This window comes from Furipterus horrens, unplaced genomic scaffold (genome assembly GCF_987537825.1).
Source record: "Furipterus horrens unplaced genomic scaffold, mFurHor1.1.pri manual_scaffold_22, whole genome shotgun sequence".
Taxonomy (NCBI): domain Eukaryota; kingdom Metazoa; phylum Chordata; class Mammalia; order Chiroptera; family Furipteridae; genus Furipterus; species Furipterus horrens.
In genome coordinates, this window is record NW_028327192.1 from 671507 (window position 1) to 698629 (window position 27123).

Below are 27123 nucleotides of genomic sequence, written 5' to 3' on the forward strand. Positions count from 1 at the left end.
ATGAGGAACAAGTCAAAGGTAAGGAAGAGAGATTAAGCAGAGTAAGCTACCTCATATACCCTCTGCTGCCTTTTCCTCCAAATGTGGTTCTCCAGAGGCAGCAGCTGTTAACATTGAATTTACTTCATCAAGCAAGGTGAATTAGGGAGAGCCCCATTTAGGGAAAGTACCTGCAAATCACCCACACACCTGCTGCCACCTATTCATCAATGTAAACCTGTTCTAGTTTTTTTTTTTTTTTTTTTTTAAGGCTGGTCTTCCTGGAGTGACACTGGCCTCATTTCAGCCAACTATTATTATCCCCATTTACAGATGAGAAACATTGCTATGTTCTTGTCTAATACCGGAAAGCTAGGGATTTAGAACATGGTCGGTACCCTTTGAGAAGCTTAATGCTTCCTTAAAAACTTTGTGCCAGATTTCTCCCTCTTGCTTTTCCTGAGTTGCTTTTTACACTGCCTGGTGTCTTGGGAGGCTGGCTAGTGAACTATATGAGGCCTTGCCCTCCAGATTCCAGGTGGCATCAGCCAGGAGGATCCCTGAGGAGATCAGAAAGGGGAGGAGAGCAGGTTCCCTTCAGACCCATGTGGAGCGGTGCTGGGTGGACCCCACCATCAGTATCTCTCCCTCTAGGCGCCCCTTTCTCCTCACTTCCCCTTCCAGGTGCTGGGAGCTCAGTATACCTGGGTGTGGTGAGGGCTTACCTGTCACAAAGGCAGGAGTAAACTTCCCTTTTCGTTGTGATCTTCCTGTCTTCTGCCTACACTTCTTTGAACAGACCACTTTATTAAGCACTGCTTAAATATCCTAACTTTGAACTATCCTAACCGTCTGTTTCCCGGAACCCTGAAACAAGTGCCAATCTTACATAAAGCAGACAACTGTTTGAGAGAATATAACATACTAACTTGTTGTTAAGAACTGTAGCTTTCGAAGATGGAGGAATTGTGAAGAATCGATATGCAAGATCTCTATCAAGCCCAAGGGCCACTATGGCATGGACGTGCCATTTATGATCCAGGAGAAGCTTCTGTGTCCCTCAAGCCTACTACATAGGACTCAGAGCACAATATTAAAGAGGCTTTCTTTTGTCTTTGTTACAGCTTCCCCTTGACACGTGATTTTGAAAGAAACCATCCTATATAGGTGAAGAATGGCTGTCAAAGTTACTGCTGTAGTGGAAGGCAGTGAACCCTATATTTTCTTTTCTGGAAAGAAGGTACCTGAAAGTTACAGGGGTTTTCAACTACCTGTGATGAGGATGCCCAATGTGATGGCAGAGTGGGAGGCAGGGAAAGGTCAAGTGCAGACCTAGGAAGTAAAGATGGTATATGGAGTCTGCTCCGCCTACCCCCAATGCATTCTTCCAATGTTTAGAACTCGACCTTCATCTTTCACAAGAACAGCTCAAGAAACAAAATGGAGGCAACCTGTGTTCCCAATCCTTATGGTTCAGCAGCATAATGAAGTGTGCAGGATTGTAGTGAAAACTGTGCAGAAACATGGGAACGGTGTACGATATAAAATTGAATAAAGTAGAACATGAAGCAGTGCATATGCCATGGTTACATCTGAAAAGATATACATGTACACAGATTCTGGAAGGACACAACAGCAACAAAAATCTAGTGTGTTGGAGTGATAAAGCTCTAGGTTTCCTTTCTCTGATTTTTGGTCTTTTGTGTCTTTGTTGGAAGAGATAGAGGGCCTCTCTTTTGAGATTTTTTATTTATTTATTCTTAGAGAAGGGAAGGGAGGGAGAAAGAAGAGAGAAACATTGGCGTGAGAGAGAAACATCGATCGGTTGCCTCTCTTACAGGTGCCCCAATGGGGACCTGGCCTGCAATCCAGGCATGTGCCCTGAGCAGGAATTGAACCAGTGACTTCTCACTTTAATGGATGATGCCCAACCAGTTGAGCCACACTGGTTAGGGCACTACTTGGCCTCTTGACCTCTTGTATATCTTACTCTGAATGCCAGGACTAAAACATTTTTATTTTAATCAGAGTTTCCCTCAACTCCAAAATTATTATGTATATGTTTTCAGGGATTCCTTGAATCTCCATGTTTATTCCCAAGTAACTTATTGAACTCCCTTACTTGCTATTAAGTTGAAACCTGAGCCTGCCAGTAGTACCTGCATGTGGGTATCCCTTCCAGATTTTTCATGAAATTTACCCTGAGGGCCCTCATGGGTGGGCTCCCTTCCTCTTTTGAATGCTGATTCTTACATTGGTTTGGCCATATCTCTGCAGGGCTTTTCTTAAGGGACAAAGGAAGCGTTTAAGGCCTGTCTCTGAAGTATTGTTATTTCCAAACACAATTCTTTTATTTTTTACTCTTTTCAAAGCAGCAGAAATGCATACGTTTTTGCAAAGAGATGAGAGGTTGTTTAGCTATTGAACTATACTTTGGCTATTACAATAACTAATGATTAGACGAGGGGATTACCCTGGAAAGGGCTACCATTTGAAAACTTCGTCTTTTTCATAAAGTAATTAAAAATGATTGCAGACAAGTTTCCTCTTCTTCTCTTCCCCCAGCTCCCTACTATTCTTTTTGCTCACTCCTCTCTCCCTCCCTAACCTGAACTTGATTGACTAATTCATGAGGTATCTTGACCCCCTTCTTCCTTGCTGCCTCTTACCAAAGGATATGGGAAGCCAGAGTTTCTGGTGGCCAGGGCTGGCCACGTGACCCAATTATGGCCAAGGAAACATAAATGGAAATGTGTTAGGGGGCTTCCGGGACAGACCTGGCTTCTCCATGAAAAGGACAGAGAAGGGAGATCATCGGTAGAGCCTATTTCCCCATCTTCCTGTCTTGAAGGCAGACAGAATCTCTGGGTTTGCAACAGCAATCTTGTCCCCGCGACACAACCAGCATTCAGATGAAAAACGCAAAGATGGCAGAGTAGAAATAGTGCAAGAGCCTGGTCTTTGATGACCTTTTTTCCCAGCTGAGCCAGTGATGGCACACCACCCCCATCGAACTTAATGTCAGTGATAAAAGCAAAGCCCTGGTTCAATACTCTGTGAATTACTATGACCTGCAGAGGAAGCCATTCAAAACTGATACATACCCTTCACCCTTTTTTCCTTCTTTTCATCTGCCTCCCCTTTTGTGTTTTCTTCTTTCCCTGTATGGGCTGAATGCTCCCTCCATTCATATGTTGAAGTTCTAACCTCTAGTACCTCAGAATGTGACTGTATTTGGAGATACTTAAAGAGGTAATCAAATTAAAATAAAATCAAAGTGGGCGTGGATTTAAAAAGAGGAAATTTAGACACAGAGATGGACAGAGAACAGACATGTACAGACACAGGGAGATGGTCATCTATACGCTTAAGAAAGACACCTCTGAAGAAATCAACCGTGATGATACTTTTATCTTAAGCAAGCCTCCAGAAATGTGAGAAACTAAATTTCTTTTGTTTAAAAAAGTAATAAGTAAAAAGCAGCTGAAATTCATTCTTTCATAGTTATAGAGGCCAGAGAAGTCTAAGATCAACGTGTTGGCAGGTTGGTTTCTTGTGAGAGCGTCCTGTTTTGCTGGAAATCTGTGGTACACCTGACCCCCAACTTTGTCTTTGCATGGTTTCTCCCTGTGTCCAGGGCAGCAATCATAATGAATCGAGGCCACCCTAATAACGTCATTTTAACTTGATCACTTCTGTAGAGACCCTGTCTCCAAATTAAGGTCATGTTCTGAAGTTCTGCACATTAGGACTTAGGCATGTGAATTTGAAAGGGACACAATTCAACCTACAACACTACCCAAGCTAGAAACCCTAGAGTGAGCTTTGAGTGTTCCCTCTCTCTGCTCCCTGACTCCAATCTTGAACCAAGCTCTGTTGCTTCTCTTCTTGTCTGCTCCCAAGTCTGCACTTTCATCTTCAGGTGACCTCTGTCCCCAACACATCTTCTCCAGTAAGCTTTTCCTGAAAACTGCTATAGTCCTAAGGTCGCACAGTACTAGGTTTGTTACATTGCTCTAGCTGTTCGAGGACACACAGTCACTCTCTAGCACTTCTGAAATCAAATTGGAAAGCCCCTTCCTTGTTCCAGAGCTCTCCATACCTCCCTCATAAATCACCACTCCCTGGGGAGGCTGCCTCGTCCTCAGGAGACACCACGTCCTATATGTTTCTTCTTCCAAGCCTTTATGCAATTTCCATTGCTTAGAATATGCTTCTCTGACTGTTCTAAACTTATAAAGACCAGCCTAAGTCATACTTATTAGTGGCAACCTTTCCCGATGGTTCCCTTCTTAGAATCTTACTAGGTTGTACTATACTCAATATTTACCACTCTGTTCTTCCTTCCTTTCTTCCTTTCTTCCTTCCTTCTTTCCTTCTTTTCTTTCTTTCTTTCTTTCTTTCTTTCTTTCTTTCTTTCTTTCTTTCTTTCTTTCTTCCTCTCTCTCTCTCTCTCTCTCTCTCTCTCTCTCTCTCTCTCTCTCTCTCTCTCTCTCTCTCTCTTTTACCATTTTAATATGTGAGTCTGTTCAAGCAAGCTGGGTTATCAAACTAAAGAGGTTCGCCACTTGAGGTGCTCTAATCAAGAAGGAGGCATGGTAGTTTTATTTTGAGGTAGATGGAATTGACATAGTCCAAATGTCAGACATGGAATTCAAAACAATGATGGTGAAGAAGCTCAATATACTCGACAACCTCAAAAACAACTACGACAACCTCCAAGGAAGTTACCAACAGCTGCAAGAAAATTACAGGGAACTTGCAGAGAACTACACCAGCATAAAAAAGACATAGAAACTATCAACAAGAACCAGGAAGAAATGAAGAATGCAATCTCTGAACCGAATAACACAGTAGAAGCAGTCAAAAGCAGAGTAAACGAGGCAGAGGATTGTATTAGTGAGTTAGAGGACAATGTAGGAAAAAATTCTCAGACGATACAGCAAAATGAAAAAAGATTTAAAAAGTATGAAGAAGAGATAAGGGAGTTGCAGGATAGCATAAGGAAGAGCAATATAAGAGTAATCAGAATCAAAGAGGAATCAGAAGAACAAGGAATAGATAAACTGATAGGAAAAATAGTGACAGAAAAATTTCCCAACCTGATGAGAGAAAGAGTTATGCAAGTCCAGAAAGCACAGAGAGTTCCAATAAAGAGGAACCCCCCAAAACCCACTCCAAGGCACATCATAGTTAAAATGGCAACATTCCAAGACAGAGAATCCTAAAATCAGCAAGAGAAAAACAGCAAATAACTTACAAGGGAGCTCCAATAAGGCTGTCAACCGATTTCTCAACAGAAACACTACAAGCCACAAGGGAATGGTCAAAAATATTTCAAGCAATGAAAAACAAAGGCCTACAACCAAGAATATTCGACCCGGCAAGGCTCTCACTCAAAATAGAAGGGGAAATAAGGAGTTTCTCAGACAAAGGAAGACTAAAAGAATACATCTCCACCAAACCAGCATTGCAAGAGATGCTAAAGGGAATAGTCTAAGAAAAAGAAAGAGAAAAAAAAATTTATATATATATATATACATAAAGAGTAGAGGAACAGAGGTTCAAAGGGAAATGAATAAATACATGTTGAGAATAACCTTAAATGTAAAAGGATTAAATGCCCCAATTAAAAGACATAGGGTAACAGAATGGATAAGAAAACAGAACCCACATATTTGCTTTCTACAAGAAACACACCTCAAAACAAAAGATTTACATAGACTGAAAGTAAAGGGATATAAAAAAGTATTCCAAGCAAACAGACCTGAAAAAAAAGCTGGCGTAGCAGTACTCATATCAGACAAAACGGATTTCAAAGCAAGGGCAATACAAAGAGACAAAGAAGGACATTTCATAATACTTAAAGGAACAGTCCATCAAGAAGATATACCTGGCTGCTGTGGCTCAGTGGATTGAGCGTCAGCCTGCGAGCCAAGTGTCGGTGGTTCGATTCCCAGTCAGGGCACATGACTCGGTTGCACATCAGGTCCCCAGTTGGGGGCGCGAGTGAGAGGCAACCACACAGTGATGTTTCTCTCCCTCTCTTTCTCCTTTCCCTCTCTCTAAAAATAAATAAATAAATAAACAAACTAACAAATAAATTATTAAAAAAAAAAAAAGAAGATATAACACTGATAAACATATATGCACCCGACATAGGAGCACCCAAATACATAAAGCAAATAGTAGAAGACCACAAGAAGGATATTAACAACGACACACTCATAGTAGGGGACTTCAACACTCCATTATCAACAACAGACAGATCATCCAAGCAAAGAAACACCAAGGATATACAGGCATTGAACAACACACTAAACCACACGGAATTAACTGATATATATATATATATATATATATATATATATATATATATATATATATATATATATATATAGAACTTTTCACCCCAAAGAAGCAAAATGTACATTCTTTTCAAAGGCACATGGGACGTTTTCAAAGATAGACCATATGATAGGACACAAAACAAGCCTCAACAAATTCAAGAAAATTGAAATGATATCAAGCATCATTTCAGACCACAATGCCTTGAAACGAAACATCAACCTCAGAGAAAAGAATCAAAGACACCCAAACTCATGGAGAATGAATAACACGCTATTAAATAACGAATGGGTTAACAATGACATCAAAGAGGAAATCAAGAAATTTCTAGAAACTAATGACAATGAACACACAACAGCCCAAAACCTATGGGACACGGCAAAAGCAGTCCTAAGAGGGAAGTTCATAGCAATACAGGCATATCTGAAAAGAACAGAAGAAGCTCAAGTAAAAAAAAAAAAACAAACAAAAAATAAAACTAATCCTAAAGCTACAAGAACTAGAACAACAGCAACAAACAAAGCCTAGGGCAAGAAGAAGAAAGGAAATCCTCAAGATCAGAGCAGAATTAAGTGACATAGACACTAAATAAACACTCCAAAAAATCAACAAAACCAAGAGCTGGTTCTTTGAAAAAATAAACAAAATCGATAAGCCTCTAGCCAGGTTCATCAAGAAGAAAAGAGAGAAGACACAAATAAACAAAATCAGAAAGGAAAGAGGAGAAATCACGACTGATACCTCAGAAATACAAACAATTGTAAGAAATTACTACAGACAACTGTATGGCAAGAAATTCGACAACCTAGAAGAAATGAACAAATTTCTAGAAACGTATAACCTTCCAAAACTGAACCAAGAAGAAGTAGAAAGTCTCGACAGACCAATAACAAAGGAGGAAATCGAAACAGCGATCCAAAAGCTCCCTGCACACAAAAGCCCTGGACCGGATGGCTTCACAGGCAAATTTTACAAAACATTGAGGGAAGAACTAACTCCTACCCTAACCAAACTATTCCAAAAAATCCAAGAAGAGGGAAAAAATCCCAAACTCTTTCTACCCTAATTCTAAACCAGGTCAAGACACAACGAAGAAAAAGAACTACAGGCCAATATCACTGATGAACATAGATGCTAAAATCCTCAATACGATTTTGGCAAACAGGATCCAGCAATACATCAAAAAGATCATACACCATGATCAAGTGGGATTCATCCCGGGGATGCAAGGATGGTTTAATATTCTCAAAGCAATAAATATAACACATCACCTAAACAAAATGAAAGACAAAAATCACATGATCCTATCTATAGATGCAGAGAAAGCATTTGATAAAGTACAACACCCATTGATGATGAAAACACTCAGCAAAATGGGAATAGAGGGAGCATACGTTAACATAATTAAGGCTATATAGGAGAAGCCCGAAGCCAACATCATACTCAATGGACAAAAACTGAAAGCGTTCCCCTGAAATCAGGAACTCGACAAGGCTGTCCACTCTCTCCACTCCTATTCAACATAGTGTTGGAAGTCCTAGCCACAGCAATCAGACAAGACAAAGAAATAGAAGGCATCCAAATTGGGAAAGAAGACGTAAAACTATCACTATTTGCAGACGACATGATAGCATACCTAGAAAACCCTATAAACTCCACTAAAAGACTACTCGATATAATAAGTGAATTTGGCAAAATAGCAGTGTACAAAATAAGTATACAGAAATCTAAGGCATTTCTGTACACCAACAATAAACTATCGGAGACAGAGGCAAAAGAGAAAATACCATTTACTATAGCAGCAAGAAAAACAAAATACCTAGGAATAAACTTAACCAAAGAGATAAAAAGACCCGTACACTGAAAATCACGCCACATTGAAGGAAGATACAAAAAAAATAGAAGCAAATACCATCTTCTTGGATGGGAAGAATCAACATCATCAAAATGGCCCTACTACCCAAAGCAATTTACAGATTCAATGCAATCCCTATTAAAATGCCATTGACATATTTCACTGACCTAGAACAAATACTCCAAAAATTCATATGGAACCAAAAAGACCCCGAATAGCAAAAGCAATCTTGAGACAGAAGAACACAGCAGGAGGAATCACGATACCAGACATCAAACAATACTACAAAGCCACTGTGATCAAAACAGTCTGGTACTGGCATAAGAACAGACACATAGATCAGTGGAACACAATAGAGAGTCCAGAAAACAACCCAGGCCTCTATGGTCAACTAATCTTTGATAAAGGAGGAAGGGACATAAAATGGAGTGAGAAGAGCCTCTCTAACTAATGGTGCTGGGAAAACTGGACAGGGACGTGCAAAAAAATGAAACTAGACCACCAACTTACACCACACACGAGAATAAACTCAAGATGGATTAAAGACTTAAATGTAAGACGTGACACCACAAAAGTCCTAGAGGAAAACGTAGGCAGGAAAATTTCAGATATCCCACGTAACAATATCTTCACGGATACATCTCCTAAGGCAAGAGAAATAAAGGAAAAAATAAACAAATGCGACTACATCAAACTAAAGAGTTTCTGCTCAGCAAAAGAAAACATCAGCACGATGAAAAGGAAACCAACCATATGGGAAAACATATCTGCCAATGATATCGCAGACAGGGGACTGATCTCCAAAATATATAAGGAGCTTATATGACTCAACATCAAGAAAATAAACAACCCAATTAAATAACGGGCGAAGGACCTGAACAAACACTTCTCCGAAGAGGACATACAGAAGGTCCATAGGCACATGAAAAAATGCTCAACATCATTGGCCATCAGGGAGATGCAAATAAAAACCACAATGAGACACCACTTTACACCTGTCAGAATGGTCATCATCAACAAATCAACAAACAACAAATACTGGCCAGGATGTGGAGAAACGGAAACCTACTGCACTGTTGGCGGGAATGCAGACTGGTGCAGCCACTATGCAAAACAGTATGGAATTACCTCAGAAAACTAAAAATGGAACTGCCTTTTGAAACAGCGATTCCACTGCTAGGATTATACCCGAAAAATCCTAAAACCCTAATTCAAAAAAACCTATGCACCCCTATGTTCATAGCAGCCCTGTTTATAATAGCTAAGTGCTGGAAACAGCCTAAGTGCCCATCTGTAGATGAGTGGATCAAAACACTGTGGTACATTTACACAATGGAATACTATGTAGCAGAAAGAAAGAAGGAACGCCTGCCATTTGCGACAACATGGATGGAACTAGAGAGAATTATGCTTAGTGAAATAAGCCAGGCAAAGATAGCAAAATACCGTATGATATCACCTAATACAGGAAACTAAAGAGCAACACAAACAAACGAACTGAATAGGACAAAGACTAGAATAGCAGTCAGTAGTGGGGAGGGGGGAGGGAGAGAAGGGGGATAAGTATGGGAAGGGACTAGTCAAGGAATGTGTATAAACGACTCATGGACATGGACAATGGGGAGGGATATGATTGTGGGAGAAGGGATGGGCTGGGTGGGGGGAGCAATGGGGGAAAATGGGACAACTGTAATTGAAAAACCAAAAAATAAATAAATAAAAGGAAAAATAAATAAATAAAACAAACCAGCAAACATAAAACAAGCGAAATTATCATTGAGTGTTACCTCTGACCACAAAGGAATCAATAACAAAAGTAACAGGAATATCCCCAAATACTTTGAAACTAAACAATGCACCACATTGATCAAAGGGCAAATATTAAGGCAAATAAAAACGCATTGAACTGAATGAGTATGAAAATACAATACATCAAAGTTTGTAGGACACAGAGCACTGCTGCAAGAGAAATTTATAGCCCACTGTCTATATTAGAAAAGAGGAAACGTCTAAAAGTCAATCTAAGCTCCAAATCAAGACTAGAAAAAGAAGAGCAAAATAAATCCAAAGCAAAGATAAAGTAGGGAATATTCAAGATAAAAGCAAAAATTGATGAAATAGAAAATAGAAAAATCAATAGAGAAAATTAATAAAACAGAACGCTGGTTCTTTGCAAAGATCAATAAAATTGACAAACCTCTAGCAAGACTGACAATTAAATACAAATTAGCAATAGCAGAAATGAAACAAAGGATATCATTACAGACCCTATGATAGATATAAACTTGACAACTTAATTGAAATGGAAAAATCCCTTGGAAATCAGAAACGACCAGGATATACTCAGTATTTAATACATAATTTGAATAGTTCCATTGTTTTAAAGGGATTACATTTGTAATTAAAAAAAGTCTTTTGGCCCAAAATATTTCACTGGAGAATTAAACTAAATGTTTAAAGAATAACTAACATCAATTCTATACCATCTCTCTAAGACACAGAAGAGGAGGAAATACCTTACAACTACTTATATGAGAACACTTTTACCATGATACCAAACCATACAAAGACAGTATGAGAAAAGAAAACTACAGACCGATATCCCTCATGAAAATAGACTCAAAATCTTTAGCAAGCTGTTGCAAACAGAACGTAGCCAAATATAAGAAGTATGTTATATGCCATGACCTAGTGAGGTTTATTCTAGGGATGCGAGGCTGGTTCAAAAAAATCAATCCACGTTAATAGGCCAAGGAATCCATGAGCACAAAAAGAAAGCTATGAGAGCTAATAAACCAGCTCAAGGGTACAGGACATAAGATCATACAAAACTCAGTTGTATTTCTATTGAATTGTATTTCTATTTCAATTGTATTCATTTGCAAGAAACAATGTGAAAATAAAATTAAGACAATTCTACTTACGATGACATCAAAAATAATAAAAGATTTAGAAAATAAATGTAATCAAAGAACTACAAGACTTGTACACCGAGACCCACAAAATATCGAGAGAAATTAAAGACCTAAACAAATGTAAAGACATCCCATGTTCATCAAGTAGGATACTTAATATTGTTAAGATGGCAGCCCTCAAATTGATCTACAGAATCAATACAATCTGTATCAAAATCTGTGCAGAGAAGAGTTAACATAGTGGGCCTGACAATGCTATCGTTTTTGAAAATCCTGCTTGCAAGGTTGGCCCTTGGCTGGGATCTAGGAACTTGGATTTGGTCGGAGGGAAGGGCTCCCACTATCCCAACTGATGAGAGTAGCTTATTGTACCTTAACTGTTTGTGCAAACAATATGATTTATGGTGAACAACAGCTTTCCCCCTGGGACTCTGGGATTTTGGTATGTGCTAGGCAGAGGGTGCCTGGAGGACCAGCCCCTAATGAAAGCCCTTGGCACTGTCTCTAATGAACTGTCCTCATAAACAGCATTTCCACACAAGTTGTCACAACTCTTCATTGCAAAAAGCTATACTAAGTGAAAGCAGTCACAACAGACTACCTATTATATGGTTCCATTTATATTAAATGTCCAGAATAAGTCAATCTATACATCCACAAAGCAGATTACTGGCCGCCAACAGCTGGAGAGGTATAGAGTTGGGGGAGTTACGATAGCTAAAGGGCATGAGGTCTCTTTTTTTGGTGATGAAGATGTTCTAGAATCTATTTTGGTGATGACTGCACAACTCTGTGAGTACACTGAAAGTCACTGAATTGTACACTTTATATGGATGGTATTTGAATTAGGTGTCAATGAAGCTGTTATACAATTACAGTGGGTAATAAAATATATTGGTTCTTTAAAAAGTCTGTTGAAGAGTGACAGGAAAGACTCCATGGAACCAGTGAGGAAGTTGGTTCAATAAGCCAGGCAATTTGTACCAAAATAGTCCAATGTTCTTGGTCACGGCCAAGCAGTTCTATATGGTTCTGGGCACAGCAATTCTTGAACAACCGTTATCAGTAATTTTCTTTCTTTAAAACAAAAATTGCGATATAACAGACATATAACAAACATATCAGTTTTCAATGCACACACTGATTTTGAATTATATAAATAGCCTTAAGCACTTACTAATATATATGAACCTAATAGTACCCCTGGCAGGAGAAATGACAATGAGTAAAACACACTCATTCTGTATTTGGAAAGGTAACGCTCATAATGAAATAACTACCAACACACGAAAGAACATGATACGTGCCAAAGCAAGGCTAAAATACAACTGCTAAGGATTTCAGAGGACATGTTGTTCGGCACACCATTATTGCCAGTACAGTCACTGTTGTCATATTCAGCCCAACATCACCAAGAATGATTACTGAGTGTCTAAGTACATGAGCAACTCTTAAGAGTCTATACAGAGAGTTAGGCGAAGTTCTTCCTTGAACCTAACACATCTTTTTGATGGGACTACTAAGGAAATAGTACATTAATGTTATAAGTGTGTCATCTCTATTATAAATAATTATGAAATATTAGGTTATAAATGTAACATACATAAAACGGCAGGTTTTCGGATGCAAGTTATTCTAGAGGGGGGATTCGCCGAGTTCCCTTTTAATTTGAGGAATGCCTTGGCAAAATGGGTTTTTGTATGGAGTGATCTTGTACCGTGTGGAAACACGTTTCCCAAGCAGCTGCGAACTCCTAGTGGCCACACGAACTCATTACCATCTAGCTTTGAGAGCAACAGGCACAGAAAGGTTAAGTCTGACATCCCTGCGGGGCAACTACCTGACAAAGCTGAAGACTAGGGCAGTCTTCATCCTATTTAAATGTCCCTAAAACCAGGGGCGATCCTGAAGGGTGTGTGGGCGGATCGATGCCTATAAGCACTATGAGGGAACCTGAAGAGGTTTATGCTTCCAGATCCCCTTTCTTTCCTCCGAGGCCTTTGTTTGAAACATTTATTGACAAATAAAGACACTCTCTGGAGGGAAGGAGAAAAACTGTCAGCAACTAATATTACATTTAAATACTTTTCTGTCAGAAAAGTTTGTTGGTCTGATAAAAAACGAAAAAGAATCCCGACTAACAGCCTAGTTTCCTCAGCCACTTCTCCAGCTCTGACATAAACATTTTTTTAAAGCACCATTAACAAGCCATACATGGATTGAAAGCTAAAGCTACACACGGGAGAGCCGCTCCCCACCAGTCAGTAACGGAAAAAAGACGAAACAAAACAGAACATAACAAAACAAACAGATGAGGGGCAGAGGGATAAGGGACTAACCGCCTCGGAATTACCACGTCAGACCAGCGGCCTCACGACCGACGGTTTCAGACCAACCGCCTCACACTAACGGCCAACAGGTGGTGCGCGGACCCTAGCATGCTCACCGGCAGGGCGAGATAACCGATCAACACTTTTCAACCAGGCTTGAAACCACCAGAGAGGGCCAAAAATTCAGACTAGGTACCTTTTACCCTTGCTTTTTTTGCTATGGGGATTCCTCTTCTGCATCTTCGGACCCTAGAAGAGAGTAAACGCGTGCTAATCTCTGAGCACACACACGTAAACCCCCGTCCCCAAGATAATGGAAGCGGCTCGTACTGGAAGTGGCTCATACCGGAAGTGGCTGAACCACCAATCAAATGGCCTCTCTGGGCTCCATTTTGCCGTTAATAAAACCTGGATTAAAATAGTACCCATATCATACAGCTGCGTGAGGAATAAATGAGATAATGCATGCAAAACACAGCACCGGGCAAATGTTCAGACCTGCAGAGTTAGAAACGCTGGGAGGGGGCCCAACTATCTGTTTCAATACGCTCTCCGGGTGATTCTGAGGCATGCCTGAAGTGTGAGTTTTTGCTTTATGAAGAACGCTGCCCACTCAAATAGCTAACCAAAATCTTTGTTATTATTTCAGATTCCATGACTCCATGCTTTCTGAATTATGTTTCCTGCCTGAACTTTCAAAACCGTTATTTGTTTCTTGAGCCCAACTCTGTAGCCCGTATCACCACGGATACGAAGAGAAAGAGAGAACCTGTCTTCAAGGTTTCAGTGTAGGTGATCCAAGAATAGGAAAAGTTGATTAAACCTAATGGTCACAGTATCATTGCATAAACTAAATTAGGGAGGCTAAATCTGAGGCTGAAAGATACTTGGTGGCACTGAGAGGCAGACCAGTTTCATGAAGGCTGATAGTTCGGTTCAGTTCAACTTCATGTTGCCATTATTCATAATAATTACATTACAAACACAGGTTCCATTTTTATTAATAGCTCTTTCAAATCAAATACAAACTGAAAGCATAGTTAAAGTGTGATTTGTATGGCTATTCACAAGTTTGTATGGAGGAGAAGATATTTGGATAGAATAAACAAGGCTAGAAAATGAATGATGGTCTTAGGGGGAAAAAAAGGTGACCAAAGCTTCTGGGTTTAACATATTTATGTTTGTCTCTTAGAGGATAACCTAAGTGCATACTACTTTACACATATCCACACACTAATGTAGCATGTTCCTTTTTTTTTTTTTTTTTGACTCTGAACATCCTTTCTTCCCCATCTGTCAGTACGGGACACTCTGAGAGCCTCAGCAGCTTAAGAGAAAGAAGAGGCAGTACCATATGACTGAGCCTCCTTGCATTTTCATTACTGGTTTATCATCCAAAAACTGCTCTTGTTAGCCTCCAGGATGACAAGGTTGGGGTACCATGGGACAGGGCTCTAATCATCAATAAGAGTTCTCTCTTTGTCGTTTGGAGGATTTGATAAGACATTTTTCCAGGCCCAGATCACAGATTTTCCCTTCTGGGCTTGGAGACACAGAGGGTTTTTTGTTTGTTTGTTTGTCCGTTTGTTTGTTTGTTTTGTTTTTTTAACCTTAGGGATATACATTCTTGTGCTTGGAGAATAAATAAACATTTCCTTTCTTTGCTTCTTATTCCATAGACATGAGCCAGACACAGGAGCTCCAACTTAAATATCAGAAGTTCCCCGTGACAAAAGATTGGTAAAGGAAAAACAAGTTCTATACTGTGGATTTTAGCCCATCGCTATTGACGAAAGCTCCCTTCTTGACCAAAATTAAATTTTAATAAAAGCTGTGTGTATTTAAGGTATATAACATAATGGTTTGATATAGTCAGGCTTATCTGAACCTTCTTCTCAATTAGGCCTCACCTTTGGCTTATAAAAACTCCAACTTTCAGTTTTTATGAGCTCAAGGCATGTCCTTAGAATGATGATCCCTGCCTCCTTAATATACCGGCCTGAGAAAGCTCAACATTGCCAAAAGAATTCCCTGTCTGTTTCAGCCAAAACCTGACCATGGGCCCCTGCCTCCCCTCCCTTTTCATAGAGCATTTACAGAACTTGTAATTGTAAATCCTTTCTCTGTCCCTCTGAGACATATCTTCTACAACCCAGAAATATCTGTTTCCAGGACCTGGGAGCCATCCCTTCGAAATGTAATCATCAAGAAAGACAGAGCCTCTGTTTCCCAATCTCTATGGAAGGATAGGAGTTCAACTTTGATAAGTGCCAGTTAGCAAACGCAGAGGCCCTGATCATGGTGATCAAACTCCGTTGGCCCCCAAAATGTCCCTCAATACTTTTCCTTTAGCACACCCCAGCATTTAAAGGGCTCCTGCCTTTTGTTGCACTGGAGTTGAGCTCTAGTTATCTAAAGTCTCTCCTCTACTGCAGTAGCCTGAATAAAATCTACCTTGCCACCTTTAACAGATGTCCAGCTCTGTTTCTCTTCGATGCCATGAACTAAAAAGATCAGAACTGGACAACAAGTTTAAGACATGAAATCCTAGAGGTAACAGGGAAAGTAACAAATGAAGTCAGACCAAGACTATGAAACCCTAGCGTTTAGGAGAGTCATCTCAACCGATCTTTTAAAACTTCAGATGCAGTTCTTCTCATGTAGGAGGTTAAAGTGGAGACATGTGGAAAAAATAAAAGGAGAGAACAAAATAATACTTGAGCGCCCTGCAAGTCATTTGGTTGTGGGCGAGTGGTTCCACACTGGGGATAAGCTAAAGGCACCCCAAAGTGTAATAGATGACCTTCTAAAGAATACCGTACCAAGAAACCCAGCACTGGCGATAGTGGAGAATAATAAAGAGGGGCTTGAGGAGCCTCTGAAAGGCTGACCCTGTCCCAAGACTATTGGCTTTTATTCTGGGCTAATAATGTTTCATGATGAAGGTTAGAGCTTGTTGGACCAGTTAGGCACCCAGGATCCTAAGGACACCCAACTTTGTGCTGTTATTGTCAGCTATAGAAAGAAACAGCAATGTCATGAAGTAGAAGTCCTAGTGCTAGCTGGTGGTCAAGGCTTTAGGAGAGTATGGGGAGTTGAGGAAAGAACGAACATCTTATGTCAGACTGGAAGGATTATCATAGCATCCAAATGCACGAGAAAAGAATTATTTCAAGTTCTTATGAAATAACCTACTCCAATATTGCACAAGTCTTCTGAACTTCTTTTTGACTAAAAGTGTCTTAATGGCGAGATAAAACCACAGAAGCTGCTAAGGAAGTCTCCAACTTTCTATTTTCATACCTTCATTCAGGATACCCAGAAAGGACTTTGATTAACTCTGTCTCTAACTCTGAACCTTCAGGGGGGAAACCAAAGAAAATTAAGCTAAGATGTGAAAATCAACACTGCTCTGTGAAAAATAGACTCTACTGGTAACGAGTATGATTAGATTGTTCTGGAAGTCCAGCAAGAAGAAGAAAGAGAAAGGAGGTTTCAAGGTGTGAACTGGACAAAACATGAAAGGATTATGTGTACCCTTCTAGAGAGAACAGAAGGTTGTCATACAGAAGGCAGTTTGAGGTGGTTTTCATATGAAGAGATGTTGAGTTTGCCAGCCTGCTACACTTTTGCTGCAGTTGCTATGGTTTCAGGCATTGTGACCCAACAAACTCTGGTGTCATGTCCCAGGGTCATAAGCAGCAGGAAAGGCTTTGGCCCTTCAGTCTTGTCCAACTGCTGACAAGGGCAGCAGCCAGCTGCGGGTACCCGAGAACTTGACACTGCCCAGATCCATCTAAAGGGACACATCTCCTTTCTTGGTGGCACATTTTCAGCCAAAAGAACTTCATTATCAAGGTAATGAGTTTATATATTTTGTTGTTGTTGTTGTTGTTGTTTTTTACAGTTCTTTAGAATCTGGACACGAGAGACCTCTTTGCCTCCCTCTCTTTGTTTCTAGGCTAGTGATCTCTAGTTCTGGGAAAAAAGAAACCCCCTCTTTTGAGGGTATGGGAAGCCTTTTCCTAAATGTTTGGGAGACCCTCAAAGATCTTGGAGGGTTGGGGGGGTCATAAAGGGTAGGCATGTAATACTATCCGGTGAAAGGATAGCTGAGTATAGGAGGGAGAGAGGGAGAGAAAAATGGAAGAAGGTAAAGGGAGGAAGGGAGGGGGAAAAAGAGGGGAAGAGGAGAAGGGAGCTAGAGGTTAAAGGGGTCTAAATTTTGAAGGAAGTTGGAGGAGAGGAATTCAATAGCCCTCTACCATTTGGCAAAAAGTTTCTCTTGTTAGTTAAAAAACAAAGTCAAATCCAAGTACGAGGTACCAAAACAATTCTACTGAACCCATAACTGTGTCTTCCTGTACATGGGTCTAAGGTCTTACATAACAAACATTATTTAGGGCTTTTTCCACTTTCTTTTTACTTTTAATTCCAGGCTGGGGTGGGAGGTGGTGGGGAGTGGTAAGAGAAGTTGGCAGAGATGATTATTCTTTCAAAAATAAAATTAAATATGGTTCTATGGGATCGGGGCCTGGTTTTTATAGCTATTAGACCGAGTTTTCTCAGTGTTCAGAATCTTGTTCTATTGTGGGATCTCATATGTTGTTTTAATTAAAAAGGTTATTTTTTCACTCTACTAGTGTTGGCCTTAGTCTTCTCCAATGGCTCTATGTGGTAAGTGTTACAGCTGTTTATCCCATTTCACTCCTTATATCATGAGAAAGGCTCTGGTTGAACTGGGGTTAACTAAAATTCAATTAAGGGGGATGAGGTATGCTTGATTCCTTGAAGGTGCTTAAGAATGGCAAAGGAAGTAGAGGCAGGTGAGATTTAGTGGAGTTTAGTAGAAATAAGTCTCTAAAGTTAATCTCCACGTTCTCTAAACTTCCTTTTAAATTTGCTTCCCAACGAAGTATGCTAAAATGATCCTGATAATTTCAGAGAATCCCTTTCCCACTACTCACCCCACCAGTTTCTAGCCTAACCCAATATGAACTACATAGCTGAGTTCCAGGGCCTTCTTATCCAAACTGAGCCAGTTTCTAAAAACTATATATAAGCCTTTCAGATTCCTTTTCTTTTGTCTTTCCAGAGGCCTGATAATATTGAGTGGTTACACAGCGCCAGGGGTGTGTGCAAGGTCAAGCTCCATAGCCCAAAAGGACAGCAAGAACAGGAACGGAAAGTGGTAAGATACTAAATTACTCCTACTAAGGGGTGGAAAGGATTGCTTTATGGATACAGATATCCTGGAACCCAGAATAGACTAATGGAGGGTGATAGTGTCGTTTCTCTAAGATATCAAGTTCAGTAAAGTTTGTGGGCTGGGGGGTGGGGGTGGGGGCGGGGGCGGGGCGCAGTATGCTTATACATCACAGAGGGACACGTGAAGGGAGGGGGAGAATGAAGAGTAGCTGGGGAGGGGGGTGGGGGGAGCCTCAGGGGAGGGAGGAGTGGTGGTTGCCTAGTTTTACCAGCCTAATGGAATCATAATAATATCAGCTAGCTACAAGTAAGTTGCACTCAAGTGGGACTCCCACAGGAGGGCAAAATGTGTAATACTTCACATTTTTTATCACGTTCAAATGCCATTCGTACTGTTATGTATTTAATGCTTTTTTAATTGACTGACATTTAAAAATTACCATCAACCTAAGCAATATTATCCATAATGTCACAGGTTTTATGTTTTAGTATGTATTTTTCCTACTAAACAACAAAAAAGTACATATATTAAACACAGAAATGTTTATCCATGTATCACTTAAAGTTTTCTATAACATCAGTAGCAAAAACACCACTTTTGGGGAACGCTACGGTAGTTGAAAGTGCTCTAACTGAAAGCCAGGGAATTGGTTTCTTTTTTTTTTTTTAATGTTTATTTATTTATTTATTTATAATTTTATTTTTTGGTTATTCAATTACAGTTGTCCCATTTCCCCCCATTGCTCCTCCCTCCCAGCCCATCCCTTCTCCCACAGTTATATCCCTCCTCGTTGTCAATGTCCATGAGTCATTCATATACATTCCTTGACTAGACCCTTCCCTTACTTATCCCCCTTCTCCCGCTCCCCCCTCCCCCCTACTGACTACTATTCTAGTCTTTGCCTATTTAGTTCGTTTGTTTGTGTTGCTCTTTAGTTTCCTGAATTGAGTTCTAATGTAAGTTTCAGCTTTGAGTTTGCGTCAGTTGGGCAAGGCACCTTTCTTCTTACTTTTTTCAGTAAATGTAGGTATTGTAATTTGGGCATCTCTGACAGGTAGGTATTCTTATCTAGGAAATACAATAATGATAAGATTCTCTCTGCCTAATAGCATTTATTGAGTACTTACTATGTACAGGTACTCTGCTAAAAGCTTTGTATTCACTCTCAATCAATCCTCACAAGAACCCCTATGCGGTAGGTGCTTTATCGTCTCAAAGAGAAACCGCAGTCTTTTCTCTAGAATTTTCCTCAATACGCTGTCCTACTTTGGTGCAGATATGCTTTGTCGATGTGTCCACCATGAAAGTGGAAGATAAAGGTTCCAAGGTGAGTATTCTCTGCTCCCCTCAGAGTTGGAATGAGTGAGAAACTGCTGAAAGAGTTATCAGTGGCAGCATAATAAAAGGGAAAGTCTGTGCCAGAGGGTGGAAGGATGGAGGAGATTCAGGTGGGCAGCCATCATTTTTGAAAACCCCAAACCCCCGGTTGAGAATATACTGTCACTCTTGATGCCAAATCTCATTCTAGAAGGAACTTAATTTGCTGGTAGGCCTGAAAGAATTACAGCATGGAAGGTAGCATGTCAGAGCAGTGAGAAAACTGTCCAAAAGTTTGACGATTCATGAAATATGATTCCTAAGATTTATGGATTTGTGAATGCCTCTGGAGGGGTAGTAATTTGTGAGGAGAACAATATCTCATTCTTCAAACATTAGCTAGCATCACAAGCCTACTTATCCTTCTCCATTGAAAGGAAAAGATAAGAGATATGACATTCATGTTTTGGAGAGGGCAGCTTGGAGAAGTCTCAAAAAGCAGTTATTCATAAGAATCTCACCACTTCATCCCATAGGATGCTGGTGGTTCCTGTTCCGGAGGTGACCTAACGCAACACCATCTGAAAGAGAAAGAAATTATTATAATCAAGGCTACTGAGAGGCAAAACCAGTCTAAGGTATGCTTAGCTTCCGAGTCCACCCTTTCTAATTCCCAGAGTCCAGTGCTGACACCGAAGACTCTGGTTCACAAAAGGTAAGAGAAATATTTCCAAACAAGGCCCTACATTTGGCTACTATGATATTCCAGAGTTCACAGGCCTAAGTTCAAAGTCAGGTAAGTTTAATGTCCAGGTATCTAACAATGGCACTAATCACAGAGGTTCAGAATGCCCTTCCCTGATTGCAGGTCCCTACTCCAAACAGAATCTTGCTACCCTTATCCTAACAAAGATGTGGAATGAAAGCATGATCTTTTTCAGTGCTTTCTGTTGTCTTCTAATGGGCTTGTGTGCTCCACATTGCCCAGTGTCCAAAAAAAAAATAAATAAAAAAAATAAAAAAAGAACAAACATATATGGAACAGAGAGAATCCACAATGACCAAGAACTGTAGTGGCTTGTTCCCCAAACCTGTTGCCTAAGAGATTACAGACTGTTAGGTAGCGTAAAGTTAGAAGCAATTCGATTTGGATACCACTGTCACATGCAAGTCCTTTTGTTTTTCTGTAACTACCTAAATTATATCTGTTGGGCTCCTGGCCCATGACAAGTCACCTTCACAGTCCTACAAACCTGGATTAGTTGATATTGAAATAGGATATTTGGTTTTATCTCAAAGGAGTCAATTTTTTTTTTTTGTTCTGCATCTCTATGCTTATCTTATAACCAGGAACAACATTTCTGGCCTCAGACACATTTGGAGTGATGAGAGTGGCTCCTAAGGAAGAAAAAAAGTTTAAAAATATTCTTCAAAGAGTTTTGGGTTTAGTTGGAAGGAGGACTCCATTTTGAAGTCTTAAGAAAGGGATAAATTATACCTAATGTTTATTCTTAAAAGTGCAGCACATATTTCCTACACATAATGCAGGTGTCCTTGATTGTAACCTAAACCCATTTTCAAAATGTTGAACTTATCATGACCTCAAACTTCTAGGGATTCAGTAGAAAGTAAGGAGATGAAGCAATGGAAGGGGTAAAGAGGACGATGGTACTTAGCAAGGAGTGGAAGACATGTATAATACATATACACATATCTAGACATGAGCATATGCACATAATTTACACTGACACACAGCAATATATACAAAATAATTTATACGAGCAGTGACACACACATCCCTGGCTACGTGTCTACATATGACACTGATGAACACACACAAGCATTGAAACAACACATGTGTGTGTATATTCATAAACAATGACTCACCTACACAAAGGTATAGAGTCAGCTGCATTGACATACCCACATGTGACACATCAACATCTATATATGCATCCATGCACACTATGCATAAACATGCACACTACACATAAACATACACACATGAGCCTCGATCAAAACACAGTGACTGTACAAGTTCAGGTGATAGGCATGCACTCTTACACAGGGTGGGGCAAAAGTAGGTTTACAGTTATGAGTATGTGAAACGGTTTATTCTTGAATTATTACTTATTATTTTCCATACATACAACTGCAAACCTACTTTTCGCCCCACTCTGTAAATATACCTCATGTTGATACGCACACATACAAACTTAAGCAAAGTGACACTAACAACATTTGAATGCACTGATACATACCTTGACACAAATACAATGACATCCCCACTCACGTATTCACACAAGTACTCAAATACCCAGGGTGTGTGCAACACTGACACACATTCTCAATCATTCACGTAGCATATAAATATAACATAAACTGATACCCAATTTATTGACGTACACAGTCATTATATTAGCACCGATCCACATTGAACATAAACATTTATTGATGTATTATCTATTATCTATTAATTACTATATATGTTAACATGTGAATTTATTCTTTTTTTATTCTTTTTTTTTAAATAAATAAAAGATTAATTAGTTATTTTAACAATAGGAAATAACAATCCCTCCCTCTCAGACATTAAGACCCTTTATAATCTTATAAAGGACAATGGGCGAAGGTCTCAAGCTCCTCTAGCTGCTTCAAGCTGGACATGGTTGTCGTTCGTCCTACCTACCCTTGGTCCAGACATCCCTAATAAGAGTGGGGGTGTGGAGGGGAGGGTTGCCTTCCCACATGGGGAAGGATCGTGCAGACTCCAGGTCAGTTGGCTGTCCCCAGACAACGGCGTGCTTGGTTTAACAGGCTGGCATCCTTGTTGTATTCTGGGGGCAACAGATTTGGCAAAAGGGTTTAAAGACATCTTCAATCCATAACCACTAGATGACAAAAGGCAGGGATTAATTTTTCAATGTTCCACATTAGGGAAAAGAAACGGGCTTCTTTGGAGGAAGGTGTGCCAGGCGCATCTCACCTGTCCAAAACCCTTTTGCCCATTCTACTTAGTTTGGGCTGAGGGAAATAGTTTAGCTTTCCCCATTCTTAGACCTCTGGGCCCTTTCGGTCCAAGCCATTAGGATAGAACAGAGAAACCAGTTTTAAAGTGAAGCCCACAAACCACCCCATTCTTCACCAACCCAGCCACTTAGTTCAGCCAAACCGTTGAGTCTCAGGAGGCCGCGCTGCAGACAGGATTAATACACATATAGGTATAGCTCCATGATACATTCTATTAGATTTGTATTATGAACAAACATGCAGATCACTCAAATCGACACTTGTCATTTACATATTCAGACACACTGACATACACATTCATTTTTACATTCACACAGTGTACAAAATGTACACGCTATCATGCACACGTTGGCCCGTACAGGAAACATATAAAATCGGTATTGATGTCAACACATTGTTACACAGGCTTACACACAGGCAGGCATACATGTGCACTGACATGTGCACACGGACACACACGCTAACAACACAGACTGAACATTCTCACATCTACTGAGATGTCCCCACTTATGAATTGCTATACTGTTATTCACACACACACACACATGACAGACACATTGATACATTTTTGACACATGTTGAGATAAGCACACGTGCTCATGTGAAATTGACACGCTACCACTTGTGCTCAAAGGGATATAATTATGTATTATGTTTCCATGCAAATCCTAAAGGGTAAACCCCTAATGTATGCAGTTTAGAAAGATATGTCTTCTAAATAAAATAAGGGGGAAAGTAGCCTCCCCAAACTCTTAGGTGTTCTTTTTTTTTTTTTTTTTTTTTTAGATGGACGGATCTATATGCCTTTTCACACAAGCTCCCTCTGATCCTATAACTGTTGTAAATTGGCTTCTAAATGATATCCAGAAGTATGCCTTGGGTTTCGAACATGCACTAAGTCCCTCAGCCTCTAGCTGCAAACATAAAATAGGAGATGAAAATGAACATCACAAATTACCCTCTGCAAACTGCTACAGCATCTATGATGATAAACTGAATATCGATTACATGGCCAATAGACCTCAAAGCCCACATGTAGACATGACTGCAGCCAAGAATACCAACAAAAATCAGAGTCCTTCCACCTCTCCAGCAAAATCTTCTAGCACTAACAGGGCAGTAATCTCTCCTGAGGGAGAATGTCCCATGGATGACCTTTCCTTCACCATCATCCGGCTATCTAATCTGGTAATGGAGATGCCTTGTAATGAAATCAAGAAGTTGGAAAATGGAAGCAAATGCTTTCGTCATTCAATCTATCCACCCTCTGGGAACAAAGGGAAAAACACTCCCCGCAGCGCTGTGAGCAAGATCGTTTCTGACATGGCCCATGATGCTGAGGAAATATCCTATGTGGAAAGGCGGGACACTGGAGAAGAGGGCAGGGAAGGTGGCAGGAAAAAGTTTATGTATAGTGAATTATCCAACAAGAACAAGGGGGTAGACAAAGAGATGTGCCAACAAGAGAGCAAAGATTTTTCACACTCTATCAGTAAAGGACTCACGGTTTATGCAAATCAGGTGGCATCTGACCTGATGGTCTCCATTTTGAAGACCTTGAAAGTGCATGCTCCTGGGAAGCCAATTCCCGCTTGTGTGGTCCTGAAGAGGGTTTTGTTAAAACACACCCAGGAAGTTGTCTCTGATTTGATTGATTCCTGCTTGAAGAACCTGCATAATATCACTGCGGCCCTGATGACTGACTGCGACTTTATCTCAGCTGTCAAGAAGAGTCTGTTCAACCACGGAAAACAAAATGCTACACATATAATGGAGGCCATGCTGAAGCGCCTGGCTACTGTTCTGCTTGGAGAGAAGGAGTCTAAATCACAGCCTCTGTTGTACGCATCCTTGAAGGCCGGCTCCCACAGTCTCAAATACGAGAACCAAAGTCAAAACCAAAGTCTTGAATTCTCCACCATGAAAACTGAATTGAAGGGGAAGGACAAATGCAAAATAAAACCAGAGGAGTGCAAGTCATTGATTAGCGCTGAAAGAGTTGCTGAACACATCCTCAAGGAGAGCCTGTCCATGTGGAACCAAAAACAACGAAACCAAGGCGAGATGGCTGGCAAAGCATGCGTGAGTAAGGAGGAAAAAAGAGAGAAGATCAGCCCTTCCACAGAGTCACTGGCGAAGGACTTGATTGTCTCTGCCCCTATGCTGATTCAGTACCACCTGACCCAGCAGGCCGAGGCCAAAAATGCACTTGAAGATGACTATCCTGGTTCCACCATAGGCCATAGGACTCAGAGTGCCCAATTTGAAAAGAACGCAAGTGACCAAAGTGCCAAGGCACTTTCAGTGAAACATCTAGAATCTTGTGGAGCTCCTGGGCCATCTACCTCTGTAAAGGAGACTCAACAACAGGCGGAGTGCCAAAAGTCCGATATGTCAAACATCATTCTATCACTGATTCAGAAACTGCTCAGTGAGACCTCCTTCAACAGTGAAGAGCAATCTGAAGGGGAGAGCAAGCCTTCTGAGCCCAGGCCAAACAAAGCAACTTCAATGTCCAAGAGAGGGGAAAAACAATTCCAGGAGAATTTAGACCTTGATTTTGCCAGCGGGATGATGCAAATGAACTGGCAATTCATCAATCAACTGGTAGAACCTGTGAGGAAGCTGTGCCTTATCATGGCTAGGTATCACAACAACAGGGAAGCCCTGGCCGAATTGGAAGAACAAGCAGCCTTGGTACACAACCCAAGTTTCCAAGTTGGTGGCCCCAGATGCAGTCACAGTAGTGCAATGTCACAGAACTATCGAGAGTTTTCTGGGCCGGAAGTCATCATCAATAATTGGTGCTCAACAAGTAGCTTGCAGAAACAGCTCCAGGCTGTCCTGCAGTGGATTGCAGCCTCCCAATTTAAGGTGCCTGTGCTCTGTTTCGTGAGAGATGATGATGGACAACTGGAGAAGGTAAGCAATGGCAAAGCACAAGAAGAAAGATGGTTAGACTGGGCAGGGGAAGGGAGGCAAAACTGTACTTAGGGCTCACGAGCAGTCCAAATTTTTCTCAAGTATGCTCTTTACTATGTGCTTTATGAATTACTTTATCCTCATAAAAAGACACAAAAGCAATGAACCATTAATTGAGGCTGTAGCACCTCGGGGTCTGCACATTTCAGCCAAGAGGAGGCGAGAAAGATTAGCTTTTTTTTTTTTTTTAAATTCAGTGACCCTTTAAACAAACTACTTGGTAAAATATGTTTTAGGAAGGTGGGGGAGATGGCCACCCCTAACCTTGACCTAGCAATCAGCACAGACTAACCAAAAGACCCAGGCCTTGGAGAGAAGTATTTAGTAAAGACAACTGATTCCAGGTTTTGTTTTTTGATGCTCAAAATGAAGTTATGTTTTTCATTTTGATCTATGACATTAGAGGAGGGTCAAGGAAAAAGGAGAGGGAAGGCAGTCCTGGATCAGCGAAAGCTTTTACTCTAATCTTAGTCATGGGCGGAAAGGTGGGTGAGGGGGGTAGTTCACTTTATCCACCTGAGACCTTTCTTCAAAAGTATCACATGACTCAAGCTATCTCTGTTCCCTCCACAGCTTCCAGAAGTTTCAGCTAAGGCAGCAGAGAAGGGGTACAGTATTGGAGATCTCCTTCGAGAAGTAATGAGGTTTGCCAAGGAACGACAACTGGATGAAGCCATGGACAACATGGCTAGAAAACAACTGCTGGACTGGCTGCTCACTAAGTTGTAAACTAACAGTCCCTTCAACAACTCTGTAGCTAGTCACCCCATCCCCACAGCAGCATTCCATGCCATCTGGGCGCCCCTTCATTAGGCAAGTTGAACAACACACTACACGACTGTCTTTCCCAATACGTCTGAGCAGTTGGACTATGCAAGTACAAGGTGTTAAATAAGCTAGGCAACAACATGAATTAAAAAATTAAAAAAAAAAGTCGTTGTGTTCTTTTTTTTAAAATATACGTTCTATTGTTAACTTTTTTATTATTATTTAGATTTTATTTATTTATTTATTTCCAGAGTGAGGGGAGCGGAGGGAGAAAGAGAGGGAAACATCAATGTGTGGTTGCCTCTCACGAGCCCCCAACTGGGACCTTGACCTGCAACCCAGGCATGTGCCCTGACTGGGAATTGAACCAACGACACTTGGCTCGCAGGC

The 27123-nt window shown here is 40.6% G+C and overlaps 1 protein-coding gene across 1 annotated transcript; it reads left to right on the forward strand.

Moving 5' to 3' along the window:
* On the forward strand, window positions 1–26694 carry LOC149990148 (A-kinase anchor protein 4-like). Its single transcript, XM_090265654.1, has 6 exons — window positions 1–18; window positions 18523–18618; window positions 19913–19963; window positions 20490–20591; window positions 23770–25905; window positions 26539–26694. The coding sequence occupies exons 1-6, from the start codon at window positions 1–3 to the stop codon at window positions 26692–26694; spliced, it is 2559 nt and encodes an 852-aa protein (XP_090121780.1).
* The last annotated feature ends 429 nt before the right edge of the window (window positions 26695–27123 follow it).